This window comes from Hemiscyllium ocellatum, chromosome 31 (genome assembly GCF_020745735.1).
Source record: "Hemiscyllium ocellatum isolate sHemOce1 chromosome 31, sHemOce1.pat.X.cur, whole genome shotgun sequence".
Lineage (NCBI taxonomy): Eukaryota > Metazoa > Chordata > Chondrichthyes > Orectolobiformes > Hemiscylliidae > Hemiscyllium > Hemiscyllium ocellatum.
The window spans coordinates 34,505,392-34,519,992 of record NC_083431.1 but is presented as its reverse complement, the minus strand read 5'-3'; the positions used below and the strand labels follow the sequence as shown (position 1 = coordinate 34,519,992).

Genomic DNA, 14,601 nt, shown 5'->3' with positions numbered 1-14,601 from the left:
AAATGGTGGGGTATAATGCGCTGTATTCAGAGATTAGTGGGGTGGAAGGTGAGGACCAGTGGTGGTTCTATCCTTGTTTAGTTGAGAGGTGGGGTTCAAGGTGGAAGTGGAGGAGATGAGCTGGAGGGCATTTTTGATCACCTGGGAGGGGAAATTGCAGTTGAAATTGGAGGCCCTCTGAGATGTCCTAGTATGGAATTGCTCCTCCTAGTAGCATGTGCGACAGAGGCAGAGGAATTGGGAGTAAAGGATCGTGTATTTACACAAGAGGTTGGGAGGAGATCTCTCCTATCTCAACACCATCCTGTCCCACTTAGCCCAGGATCTCCCCACTTACATTCGGGACACATCCACACCCTCTACCTCCTCCATGACTTTCATTTCCCTGGCCCTCAATTCCTCATCTTCACCATGGACATCCAGTCCCTATACACAACCATCTGCCATGGCGAAAGCCTCCAAGCCCTCCATTTCCACCTCTCCTACCAACCCAACCAGTACCCCTCCACCGACACACTCAATCAGTTGGCAGAATTGGTCCACATCCTCAACATCTTCTCTTTCGAATCCTCCCACTACCTTCAGACCAAAGGGGTAGCCATGGGTACCCATATGAGCCCCTGCTGTGCCTGTCTTTTCATCAGGCATGTGGAACAGTTCATCTTCTGCAGCTATGTTGGCACCATCTGCTACATCAATGATTGTATCGGCATCACTTCATGCTCCAATGAGGAGGTTGAACAGTTCATCAACTTCACGAATACCTTCTACCCTGACCTTAGGTTCACCCAGACCATCTGAGACACCTCCCTCCCCTTCCTGTCCATCTCCATCTCCAGACAATGACTCAGCATGGACATCTATTTCAAGTCTACTGACTCCCACAGCTACCTGGACTACACATCCTCTCGCCCCGCCTCATGTAAAAATGTGATCACTTGCTCCCAATTCCTCTGCCTCTGCCGTATCTGCTCCCAGGAGGAACAATTTCACTCCAGAACATCCCAGATGGCCTCCTATTTCAAGGAGCACAATTTCCCCTCCCATGTGGTCCACAATGCCCTCCAGCACATCTCCTCCACTTCCTGCACCTCCACTCTTGAGCCCCACCCCTCCAACCGCAACAAGGACAGAACTCCCATGGTCCTCACCTTCCACCCCAGTAATCTCCAGATTTGTGTGCATTATCCTCCGCCATTTCTGTCACCTACAGTCAGACCCCACCACCAGGGATGGATTTCCCTCTCCACCCCTATCTGCATTCTACAGCGACCATTCCCTATGTGACTGCCTTGTTAGGCCCACACCCACTACCACTATCCTCCACTCCCAGCACTTTCCCATTGCCGCAGCAAGAGGTACAAAACCTGAGCGCATACCTCCCCCCTCACCTCCATCTAGGGCCCCAAAGGATCCTTTCACAGGCAGCAGAGATTTTCCTGCAATTCCAAATACCTTGTCTACTGAGTCTATAGCTCTTGATGTGGTCTCCTCTTCATTGGGGAGACAGGACGCCAACTCACGGAATGTTTCAGGGGACATCTCTGGGACACATGCACCAAACGACCTCCCCGTCCTGTGGCAGACCACTTCAACTCCCCTTCCCATTCTGCCAAGGACATTCAAATGCTGGGCCTCCTTCACCCCCAAATCCTCGCCACCGAATGTATGGAGGAAGAACGCCTCATTTTCCGCCTTGGGACCCTCCAACCATACGGCATCGACATCGACTTCACTAGTTTCCTAATCTCCCCTCCCCCACCTTATCCCAGATCCAGCCCTCCAACTCGGCACTGTCCCCTTGAACTGTCCTATCTGTCCATCTTCCTTCCCATCTGTCTGCTCCACCTTCCCCCTCTGATCTATCACCATCAGCCCCCACCCCAAGCCCCACCCGCATCCTCCAATTTATCTCTCAGCCCCATTTCCCTCACAAAATTCCTGATGAAAGGCTTATGCCCGAAACATCAACTCTCCTGCTCCTCAGATGCTGTCTGACCGGCTGTGCTTTTCTAGTGCCATACTTTTTGACTGACTCTCCAGTATCCACAGTCCTCACTTTCTCCTAGTTTTTGAACAGACCTCTCAAACGTTAATGTTGACCTTTCTCTCTGCACCTTGCTTGTGGCTGTAGCACTGTACTCTGCACTCTGTTCTGCTAGGAGAAAGTGAGGTCTGCAGATGCTGGAGATCAGAGCTGAAAATGTGTTGCTGGAAAAGTGCAGCAGGTCAGGCAGCATCCAAGGAGCAGGAGATTCGATGTTTCGGGCATGAGCCCTTCTTCAGGAATCTGTCCCCTTCAGGACTCTGTTCTGCTACCCTAATGTACTTTGTATCGTAGAGCATGTAGAACAACACCATTCACTGTATCTCGGTACATATGACAACAATCAATCTCACTGGTCTGGAGTGCTGACCCTTCCCTAGCCTCCAAGACCAAAGCCGGCCCCTGGCTGTCTCTTGGAATATATCGGGTTTCTTGCCTTCACCTCAGGTTCTTACTGAGCCTCATCGGCAAGTGTAACAATCCTGCCTCCACTAAACTATTTAGTTGCTGCTGACCTCCAGCTCCAATAACGTAAATCCGTTATGAAAAAGGCATGTGTGGGGTAAATCCAAATTGGATTGTGAGTCAGAACTTGCACAGGTATTACATGAACCAGGTTCTTTCAATGTTCAACCAGCTCACACCATGCTGTTCATTCAATCATTCAGTTCTTTCTTGTAAAGTATTTTTTATGTGATGATGCCCCAATCAGGCTAGAACTACTGTCAATGCAGCTGGACATCCTGTCACTCTGCCTATGTTGCCTCCTCCAAAATGAGTGCATTTGGTTTGAGGGGATGTGGGTAATGAAGATTGATAGAGCAGTCATTCTCCTATCGTTTGCTTCTCTCGGATATGCATGGTAACAGAGAATTGTCTTAAGTATATTGTTCAGTTGTTGGGACATATTAATCTTGGATTTTTGCAGGAATGCAGCAAGGGTGTCTGGTGGAACAGGGCAGACAGAAAGCCAGTGGTGGGAGCCTTCAGCTCGTCAGAGTTTCCAGGCGATTTGAACAAATACAAGGTGCAGGAAGCAATTGCCATTGCAAGCTTGCCCATCTGATTTTATCGACTTAACATATTGCCATGGCACTTTACAGGCAATGTAGTTATACAAAGTAACTCGTAGGTGTGGACTGGTCATACTGGGTAGAGAGGAATTTCCTCCTCAACCCAGTTAAGTTTATGTTCACCAGTTAAGTGGTTTGCGGCACACACTGAATTGTGCTACTTGGCTTTGACTTGCAGCTGTGTTACCTTACCTGTGTGAGAAGATTTGAATAGAAAATTCAAGTTGGGAGCTCACTAATTTGGTTTTCATGTCTGTTTAAGAATTCCCTCGGGGCTGTGTCTATTCTGGATAAACCTGATGGATTAGCTGGAATTTATTATCACGCTGGTGAAATCTATGATCAACCCGTGGACTGCAGTGGCCAATATACTGTTCTGCTTATGGCTACACTGAGTACTCTGTATTAGACCAACACTTACTTCTATGTACTTATTTCGGTGTCTGGTTTCCTATTCACTTTAGGAGGGACAGGGAATTTATAATATACGAAAATGCTTATGAGCAGAAATATGCAGCTTCACAGTCTGCAGTCTCCGTTTCTGCTGTGGCAAAAAAGCAAAGTTGCTGCATTATGAAATGGTGCAATATATGCAGGTCTCAGGGAGCAGTGTACCGGGGGCTATGTGGAGCAGTTCATTGTAGCCATGGCCTTTTGGAGCAGTGTAGTGTACACATGGAGTGCAGAGCTTTGCAGGGTATCTAAGGCCATGCAGAGCAAAGTTGGTATAAATAGAATCAGACTCAAGTTCAAAGTTGTGGGTGTTTCAGAGCTAATAAAATCAACACAGTGAGCATCACCAACAGATAGACTCAGAGTAATTCCTCTGCTTATATTGAATGTTTCCTAATTCAGTGCGTTTGCAGAATATTTTAATAGTGAACTTCTGCTTGTAACGTGACTGGCCCATATTAGGTGCATTGGCTGCTGGAACATTAAAGGGTGTGGTTATGTCAGTTGGTTCTGGATCCTCAGCTGAATTACTGGGCTGTTTGCAAGCGGACAGAGTTTTCCCATCAGGGTTCCCTCGTTGGACAAACATCACCTGAAAATGTCAACACCCTGGTTTTGTACTCCATTGGACTGGAGACAACTCCACAGGAAAATAAAGCCAGACGTGGAGAAGGGTAATGGCCAGGGAAATGAATTAAAGGATTTCCAAGTTCGCCGTAAATTCAACAAGACCGAGGTATCTCCGGTGTCAGAGACAACTCCAGGGCAGTCCACCCAAACCTATCCTCCTGGTAGGTATCAGAGTTAGTGGTACAATTCACAAATGAACATTTGTGAGTCATGTCCACAAGCATTGACATTCTAAGTTTCGTTCACACAAACTACTACTCTTTATTTACTGTACTTACTAAATGTCTCCCTATCTTTGGTTAAGATGTCAGATCCCCTGGTAGCATCACTTATAAGTGCAAGTCAGGTATTGGGTTCCAGTTCCAGAACTTTATTCTGAGCATGTCTGACTCTGTTGTTATACTTGGAGGGTTCAGACCTGCCCCAGAACCCTGGATACGTGTGTCTTGTGCTAGCTAGTATGTATTGGTGATAGAGCTGGAATTAGACACTGTGTCGACTTCCATTTGAAAACTTTACTGATGATTCCTCCCCTAAAATTAATGTAATACTGAGAGGTCTCAGGGATAGTAAAGGTCACAGGGGAGGAAGGGGGATGCGATGTTCAGTGAAGAGCTGTTCAGTGAGTAAGGAGACCGAGTTGTAAATTAGTTTTGATCACTGTAGAAATCTGGGACTCTGGCTGAATCAGGGCATGAGAGAGTCTGAGACATTTCAAAATATCAGGAAATATTGCTTTGCACAGGTTATTTTTAACAAAGGTAACAGGCCAGTTACCAATTGGGCAGCTCCTGAAGTACCCAAGGGGAATTAGAACTGAAGCAATAAAATTCAATCAATTGGAACATGAGAGTTCTAAATTTGGAATTTGTCTCGACAGCATTGCAACTCTCTGGAGCTCACCTTGTAAAAAAAAGAGAAGAACGAAAGCCTTTGGTTTGATTGGACCAGTACTGTAGTACAGAATTTATACTGAGACCAACCCATGGGTGTATTGGAGTGACGTGCATCAGTTGTGTACACGTGTGAATTTAATTGTAAATGTGCATCTAAACATGATGAAAGCTCAGTGTACAATGATTGTCAGCAGTCTCTTCATCTGCAGCACACAGAGGTTGAATAAGTGACAATTGCTGATTGAAGAGCTGAAATCGAAGAGAACACGTGCTCCCGGGTTTAAATTTCCTGTAGGTTTCAACAAGAAGCAATTCTGATGCTGACCCACCTGTAGGAGACTGAGCTCCAACCTATTTGAATGAAAAGGCCTTATTAAAATCTGAGGAAAAAGGGCTCTTTGGTGCAGAGGTAGCAACCCTACACATGGACTGGGAGGCCCAGATTCGAGTCCCACCTGCTGTAATGGTGTATAATAACACCTCTGAACAGGTTGATTAGAAACATAGGTTAATTTTATTTTAAATGCCTGGAAGCTGTGGAAAACAGGGCACAGAAGCCACCATCTGACAACAGATGAGTGTTCAATAAGTCCACCATGACTGGAGATAGAAACAAGATCACAGCCATGAAGGCCTAGGCTTTCAGTGGAGGGCTCAACTGCACATGGCTGTTCCTTCTGACCCCACAAGTGAGGTTAAAAAAAATGTTCAAAACTTAGCTTTATCGGCTTCTTTCGATCCTGATCCACATTTATTCGGGACGGACTCTCGGGTAGTTTGGGCCCAGACTCTCAGTGAGTTTGGGGCCGATCTTTCACTGAGTTTAGAGCGGGTCTCTCGGTGCATTTGGGGGGTTAGTTTCGGGATGTGTTTGAGGCTGGTTTCCCTAAGCTGCAATCAGGTTTGTCAATGAATTTGGAGGTTATCTGTTTTTGTTTAATCATTGATGCTTAATTTTCAAAGGGACAATTTATTTGACCTCAGTGTGAATGGTCTAATTTACAACTGCAAATCTAGGGATTCTTTCCTTAATTAATTTTGATTTGGAAGTTATTGAATTTTGTTCAAACAAATTGCTGGGTCCCTGCTGTTTTGCCTGATGTGTTTTCAGCTTTACTGGGTGACACCCTGTGACAAAGTATCGATACTGAATGCACTGCCAGAAATTGAATATTTGTTGAAGTGGGTCACCTCCCAACATGCTGCTTTTGCCTAATTTAATTCCGCTCAGGCCACAGGGGAGATGGCATAGAGCTATAGGACAAACCACATGGCTCTACTTTTCAAGAAGGGTGGTAGAAATAAACTGGGAATTACAGACCAGTGACTGTCTCATCTTTGGTAGGGAGTCTATTGGAAAAAATTCTGAAGGAGAGAATTAATCTCCATTTGTGAGGCAAAATTTGATAGGGATAGTCAGCATGGCTTTATCAGAGGGAGGTCATGCCTAACAAATTTGTTTGAATTTTTCAAGAAGGTGATCAGATGTGTACATGAGGTAATGCAGTTGAGACTGATAAAGAAGGTAAAAGCTGAAAATGATTAGATTAGATTAGATTACTTACAGTGTGGAAACAGGCCCTTTGGCCCAACAAGTCCACATCAACCCGCCGAAGCGCAACCCACCCATACCCCTACATTTACCTCTTACCTAACACTACGGGCAATTTAGCATGGCCAATTCACCTGACCCGTATATCTTTGGACTGTGGGAGGAAAGCAGAGCACCCCGGAGGAAACACACGCAGACACGGGGAGAACATGCAAACTCCACACAGTCAGTCGCCTGAGGAGGGAATTGAACCCGGGTCTCTGGCAGTGTGAGGCAGCAGTGCTAACCACTGTGCCACCGTGCCACCCACTATGTGTTGCTGGAAAAGCGCAGCAGGTCAGGCAGCATCCAAGGAGCAGGAGAATCGACGTTTCAGGCATGAGCCCTTCTTCAGGAATGAGGAAAGTGTGCCGAGCAGGCTGAGATAAAAGGTAGGGAGGAGGGACTTGGGGGAGGAGTGTTGGAAATGCGATAGGTGGAAGGAGGTTATGGTGAGGGTGATAAGGTGAGGGTGATAGGCCGGAGTGGGAGTGGGAGCAGAGAGGCCAGGAAGAAATTGCAGGTTAGGAAAGTGGTGCTGAGTTAGAGGGTTGGAACTGAGACAAGGTGGGGGGAGGGGAAATGAGGAAACTGGAGAAATCTGGGTTCATCCCTTGTGGTTGAAGGGTTCCTAGGCGGAAGATGAGGCGCTCTTCCTCCAGCCGTCATGTTGCCATGGTCTGGCGATGGAGGAGTGCAAGGACCTGCATGTCCTTGGTGGAGTGGGAGAGGGAGTTGAAGTGTTGAGCCACGGGATAGTTGGGTTGGTTGGTCCGGGTGTCCCAGAGGTGTTCCCTGAAACGTTCCGCAAGTAGGCTGCCTGTCTCCCCAATATAGAGGAGGCCACATTGGATGCAGCAGATGCAGTAAAAGATGTGTGTGGAGGTGCAAGTGAATTTATGGCAGATATGGAAGAATTTGGGCGGCACGGTGGCACAGTGGTTAGCACTGCTGCCTCACAGCGTCTGTAGACCCGGGTTCAATTCCCGACTCAGGCGACTGACTGTGTGGAGTTTGCACGTTCTCCCCGTGTCTGCGTGGGTTTCCTCCGGGTGCTCCGGTTTCCTCCCACAGTCACAAAGATGTGCGGGTCAGGTGAATTGGCCAAGCTAAATTGCCCGTAGTGTTAGGTAAGGCGTAAATGTAGGGGTATGGGTGGGTTGCGCTTCGGCGGGTCGGTGTGGACTTGTTGGGCCGAAGGGCCTGTTTCCACACTGTAAGTCTAATCTAATCTAATCCCTTGGGGCCTTGGAGGGAAGTAAGGGGGGGAGGTGTGGGCGCAAGTTTTGCATTTCTTGCAGTTGCAGGGGAAGGTGCTGGAAGTGGAGGTTGGGTTGGTGGGAGGTGTGGACCTGACGAAGGAGTCACAGAGGGAGTGGTCTTTTCGGAACGCTGATAGGGGAGGGGAGGGAAATATGTCCCTGGTGGTGGGGTCCGTTTGGAGGTGGCGGAAATGACAACAGATGATACAATGTATATGGAGATTGGTGGGATGGTAGGTGAGGACCAGTGGGGTTCTGTCCTGGTGGTGATTGGAGGGGCAGGGCTCAAGGGCGGAGGAGCGGGAAGTGGAGGAGTTGTGGTGGAGAGCACTGTCGATCACGTCTGGGGGGGAGTTGCGGTCTTTGAAGAAGGAGGCCATCTGGATTGTACGGTATCGGAACTGGTCCTCCTGGGAGCAGATGCGGCGGAGACTAAGGAATTGGGAATATGGGATGGCGTTTTTACAGGGGGCAGGTTGGGAGGAGGTGTAGTCTAGGTAGCTGTGGGAGTCGGTCGGTTTATAGTAAATGTCCATGTTGATTCGGTCGCCCGAGATAGAAATGGAGAGGTCTAGAAAGGGGAAGGAAGAGTCTGAGACGGTCCAGGTAAATTTGAGGTCGGGGTGGAAGTTGTTGTTAAGTGGATGAACTGTTCAACCTCCTCGTGGGAGCACGAGGCAGCGCTGATACAGTCATCGATGTAGTGGAGGAAAAGGTGGGGGGTGGTGCCAGTGTAGCTCCGGAAAATGGACTGTTCCACATATCCTACAAAGAGGCAGGCATAGCTGGGGCCCATGCGGGTGCCCATGGCTACTCCTTTGGTTTGGAGGAAGTGGAAGAATTGGAAAGAGAAGTTGTTCAGAGTGAGGACCAGTTCAGTCAATCAAAGGAGGGTGTCAGTGGAAGGGTACTGGTTGGTATGGCGGGAAAGGAAGAAGCGGAGGGCTTTGAGTCCTTCGTGATGGGGGATGGAGGCATACAGGATCTGGATGTTCATGGTGAAGATAAGGCGTTGGAGACCGGAGAAACGAAAATCATGGAGGAGGTGGAGGGCGTGGACGGTGGCCCGAACGTACGTGGGGAGTTCTTGGACTCAGGGGACAGGACCATGTCGAGATATGAAGGTAAAAGCGCAGGGGTCCAAGGTAATTTGGCAAATTGGCTCCAAAATTGGCTTACTGACAGGGGATAGAGTGTGGTGGTAGAAGGCTGTTTGGGTAACTGGAAACCAGTGTGCAGTGGTGTACCACAGGGATCAGAGCAATGTCCTTTATTATTTGTGATATACGTTTGCGATGACATGAAGATTGACAGATGGTTGACATTGAGGAAGAAAGTATTTGGTTACAGGAAGATGTAAATGGGTTAGTCAGATGGGCAGATCAGATGGAATTTAACCCTCAAAAGTGTGAGGTGATGCACTTTGGAAGTAGTAACAAGACATTGGAAAGCTCAGAGTAACAGGAGGATATTGGGGTGCTTATCCTCAAATCCCTGAAGGTGGCTGGACAGGTTAATAGGATAGTGAAGAAAGCATACAGAACACTTGCTTTTATCAGTCCTGGCATTGATGATAAAATAGGGAGGTTGTGTTGGAGGTGTACAGAACTTTGGTTTGGCCACAGTTCTAGTCGCATCATGGTAGAAAGATGCAATTGTATGGTGGAGCTGCAGAGGAAATTCACCAGCATGTTGCCTGGGATGGCATAGTTTAGCTATGAAGAGAGGCTGGATGAGCTCTTTTTCTTTGGAGCAGAGGAAGCTGAGAGGGGACCTGATTGAGGTGTATAAGCTTATGAAGGGCATGGGCAGGGTGAATACAAAGCAGCTGTTCCCTATCGTTAAAAAGGCAATAATAAGGAGACATAATTTTAGGGTGAAGGCAAGTGGTTTAGAGGGGATTTGAGGAAATATCTTTTCACGGAGATGGGAATCAGGGATGCACTTTCTGGGACAGTAGTTGAGGCACGTAACCTCACAACTTGCATAAAAGTGTTTAGGATGAGCATTTGAAATGTTATGATATTCAGGGCTATGGGCTAAGTGCTGGAAATAGAAATGAGTGTAGATTTAGGGTAAATTTTTTTCAGTGCTGACTCGATAGACTGAAGGCCCTCTTCTGACTCTCTTTGATTCTATGATTTGTTTCCTCATCCTTCCACGTAGAAATGTGTTGAGCCACATCTTGTTGGAAATGTCAGCTGAGAGTTGTGTAGTGAGGTCAGGAGGACATCTGAGATATCGATGAAGGCAAAGATCAACAATTTCTCTCTTCAACTGTTGAAATTGAAGGGTGGGGAAAGAAAGAGAGCTGATGGAGAGAGAGGGAAAGTGAATTGGTCAAATTAAATATAAATGGAGAAATAAAGACTGGAAGACAAGAAAGATAAAAGGAGAGAAAGAAAAGTTACAAGAATTTTAAAATTTGAAATAGTTCCTGGAACAATTTCCTGCCTCAAGGGGTGAGACTCTTTAGTTTCAGCTGCTTCCTTCCTTCAGAACTTGAGTGGCATTACAGGACCATTAAACTCCTCATTAAAATGAGTCCTTAGGTCATTAGGTGCCAGGTTTATCTTTCTGCAGTGAGTTTAATTCCTTTTAATCGAGAAACTACAGCAATTTCTTCCAAGGCACTGGGCAACTGACAGCTTCAGACTTTGTGATGCTGACAACAAACCAGCAAAAATGTGCAGCAATTTACTACTTCCTCTACATGCCACAAAATGCTTTTGTCAACACCTTGATGTTGGACCATTGTGTCAACACCGGTTTGTTTTGGACACAGGTCCTCTGTGATGTCCAGCTAGAATCTCAGCCCTATCCATAACAATCTCTCAAACCGTGTAGTTCTCCTCTGATTTACGTTTCCATCCTCTCATCTGTGCTCAAAGAGACCATTGAATCACACTGGGCTATATCTCCCAGTGGCTGCTACCCTTGGTACCTCAAGCAAGGAGCCATTCTGTCCATCTGAGACTTGACAATGAGTGTTGCCAAGCAAATCTCCTGAAGAGCATCACAGTTCTGTTCAATCCTATCTTCTCTGAAGCATCACACTCAGCAGTGCCCAGTAGTGATTGGGATCCAGAATCCGAGTTAACCTTCCTTACCCCTGTGGTCAGTGCTCCCACCTTTGCTCTACCTAGCAGAGGCATTGAGGCCACCTGCATCAGCTCTGCCTCTGGCCTGACTGAGACTATTCAGCACATGGCAAAAATTAAAACTGAAGATTGATCACAGCTTCCCAAGAACTTGACAAGTGATGGAGGCTGGTACAGTTACAACATTTAAAAGACATCTGGATGGGTATATGAATAGGAAGGGTTTACAGGGATATGAACCAAATGCTGGAAAATGGGCTAGATTAATTAGGATGTCTGGTCGGTGTGGATGAGTTGGCCCAAAGGATTTGTTTCTGTGCAGTCTATCTCCATGACTCGATGTATTTACTCCTTAATCTGTTTGCATGGTTGTTTGAGTCATCACATTTTAAATGATCAAAATTTCTAATAGTTTACCGTGGTTTGGTCAGGGGTTAAATAATCTGCCCAGGACAATCCCTCTCTGATGCTCATGCTTCTGTTTACCTTTTAAATCTTTTTATTCTATTTTGGACAAGCTGTTCATCCAAAGTTTTAACAAGGCCCATGTTCAGGAATTCTTTGAGGGCACCTCTTGTGGTTAAGATTTCTGGAGGGTGATTATCAGGATCCCTGAGTGTTGAGTCCTTGGGGAATGCCATGAATAGAATTCCCTATTTATCAGTTACTATGTCTTCTTCCTTGCCAGTTCCCATGCACTCAGCCACTTGCCTTTTGACAATGGGTTAATTTGACATATATCTTGGATTAGTGGTGCTGGAAGAGCACAGCAGTTCAGGCAGCATCCAAGGAGCAGCGAAATCGACGTTTCGGGCAAAAGCCCTTCATCAGAAATAAATCATTTGTTCCTGATTAAGGGCTTTTGTCCGAAACGTCGATTTCGCTGCTCCTTGGATGCTGCCTGAACTACTGTGCTCTTCCAGCACCACTAATTCAGATCTGGTTTCCAGTATCTGCAGTCATTGTTTTTACCTAATTTGACACATACTCCAACCAATCACCATCAATGTATGATCCAGTCAGGCAGTTTCCTTATCATTTTAACAGACCTTGGACACCCTCCCATTGGATGACAGTAGCATTAGGGCAAACCTGGACTTTAAATCAAAATAAAATCTTGTGTGACAGTGTATATGAGAGAATAATAAGGGATTTGGTTTTGAAATCATGGTGTTATTCTGTTATGGCTGAATTGTGAACATTCCAAATAATACCGCGTAGTATTAGAAGTAAAATTGATAGGGTTGTTCCTATTTGCTTTATTTCAGCTGGCAGAACGACTACAAATGAGGAGCTTGAAGACATGCTGGAGAGTGGGAATCCTGCTATCTTCACATCTGGGGTGAGTCACTCCCTTATCTCCCTGGCACTGTGAAGCTAAATCCCAAAGTGGAATCAGAACCACTGCACAGGACAATAATGACACTGAGCCCATCAAACAGTATACTATCAATTGTCACATTAAGTTTGAAGTTACAGTGAAAAATATTGAACACTGTATCAAGTTTTAAATAGGCATTTAAGCATCAGTTTGGCAATGTTCTTGACTTCTAATCAGAAGATTGTAGATTGAAACCCTACTCCCACAAACTCCTAATCTAGGTTGATACTTGGTGTGAACCTCACTGTTTGAAATGAGATGTAAACACTAGGACCTCTCTATCTGAAATGGAATTTAAAGATCCCATGGCAAAGTGTCAAAAAGAGCAGCACTTTCTCTTGGTGTCCAGTCTGATGTTATTCTTTGTCGCCTTGACAGCATGGTGGCTCAGTAGTTAGCAGTACTACCTCTCAGTGCCAAGGACCTGGGTTCAATTCTGGCCTTGGATGACTGTCTGTGTGTAGTTTGCACATTCTCCCTATGTCTGCGTGGGTTTCCTCCCACATTCCAAAGATGTGCAGGCCAGGTGAAGTGGCCGTGCTAAATTGCCCATAGTGTTCAGGGATATGTAGGTTAGGTGCATTAGTCAGGGGAAATGTAGAGTAATAGGTAGGGGAATGGGTCTGGATGGGTTCCTCTTCAGAGGGTCGGTGTGGACATGTTGGGCCTAATGGCCTGTTTTCACATTAGGAATTCTATGATATTCTCCCAACCAGAAACAATTAACCTTTTTTTTTCCCTGTGCGTAAACAAGTTGCCAAACTCACTAATACAGTGACAGCACTGTGAAGAGTATCCATTAGTTAATAGCACACTGGATATCAGGAGAATTTACTAAAGCTGTTACCTACACAGAGGTCCATTCATCCTATTGTCGCACTAAAGCAAATTGCAAAATGTGACATATTGAACCTTAACGTGTGGCAGTTGCTGTTATAAAGTTCACTGATTGCGGCACTTTGTTTTGAGCAAGATCCCATGGGCTGCAATGAAATAAATGGCTATCTACTTTTTGTTTGACGATGAAAAAAAGATGTTGACAAGGTGACAAAAAAGGAAGTTAATTTCTATTTGCATAGCTCCTTTCATCTGCTTAGGATACTTAAAAATGCTCGATAACCAGTTTATATACAGCCATGTTCCACAAACATCAATGGTTCATTTTGGAAGAAATGGCAAAAGAAGGTGTAGATTAATATCCTGCACCTACAAAGATTTTAGGATTTAAGAGAGAGACTAAATCAAGGGCAGCACTCAAGTAGCAATAACAGGATTACATCTGCTGTCACATACCAGTTATTATAGGAATAATTAAATAAGAAGGATCAGTGCATTTTCAGTAATTAGCTGCATTAATAGTTCAATAGTATAGCCGGGAAAAGTTCAAATTCCTTGAACATTGGAATTATTTCTCAGCTCTGTGGGTTCAAAGAGATGGACATAGATCATACTGATTGGTCTGAGAGCTGGTAATATTTAATTGTATTCTGATGAATGTTTTAAAACCATGAAATTACTGGTAGTAATCTTGAGGATTATCTGTTTGATATTAATGAAATAAACAACAATCAACATAGATTTAGGCAGAGGAAGATCCCTCTTTAATCTTTTTAAAAACCTGAAAACATGGCGGATGTAAACATCCAGATCACAGTGGACAAAGTTCTTCACCTATTGTGAGTCAGAGTTGAAGATCTGGGAATTCCAGGTAGATATTAGAAATGGATAAGAAATTGATTGAAAAGGAAATGCAGCTTTTGGTTAAAGTACTTGGGTCAGGATTCATTGGGTGTAATTTGAACTTGCTGAAAATCTATTCACTTACTCAGAGTTAAAATCAGACTTGAAGCTGTTTGCTTCAGGACTGCATTCTTTCTTGGATCACATCTCTAATGAAGATGACAAAGGAGTGGTTTTACTTTGCAGTACTCAGTCTGGCATCAATCTGGGTAAGCATTGCCCAGAGGCCTCCACCTTTTGTCTATTCCTGAATCTGACTCCTTCTCTTCTTTGGTGTTTTTACAGCATTTATTAAAATACTTCTTCTTTGTGAACTTCATCTGGCTACACCTAGTCTTGAGCTCCAATTTGGAAGTTGACTTGATAAAGACTTCACTAAAGCTATTGTGTTGCAACTAACTGGAGTAGGATACTGTCTGGATACACA

The 14,601-nt window shown here is 45.4% G+C and overlaps 1 protein-coding gene across 2 annotated transcripts in view; it reads left to right on the top strand.

Moving 5' to 3' along the window:
- LOC132830551 (syntaxin-1A-like) overlaps positions 1 to 14,601 on the top strand; it is a 234,073-nt gene that overhangs the window by 200,879 nt on the left and 18,593 nt on the right. For both annotated transcript variants that reach the window (XM_060848334.1, XM_060848335.1), the window contains exon 7: positions 12,322 to 12,395. In XM_060848334.1, the coding sequence (XP_060704317.1) occupies positions 12,322 to 12,395 (74 nt within the window). The remainder of the gene's footprint in view (positions 1 to 12,321; positions 12,396 to 14,601) is intronic.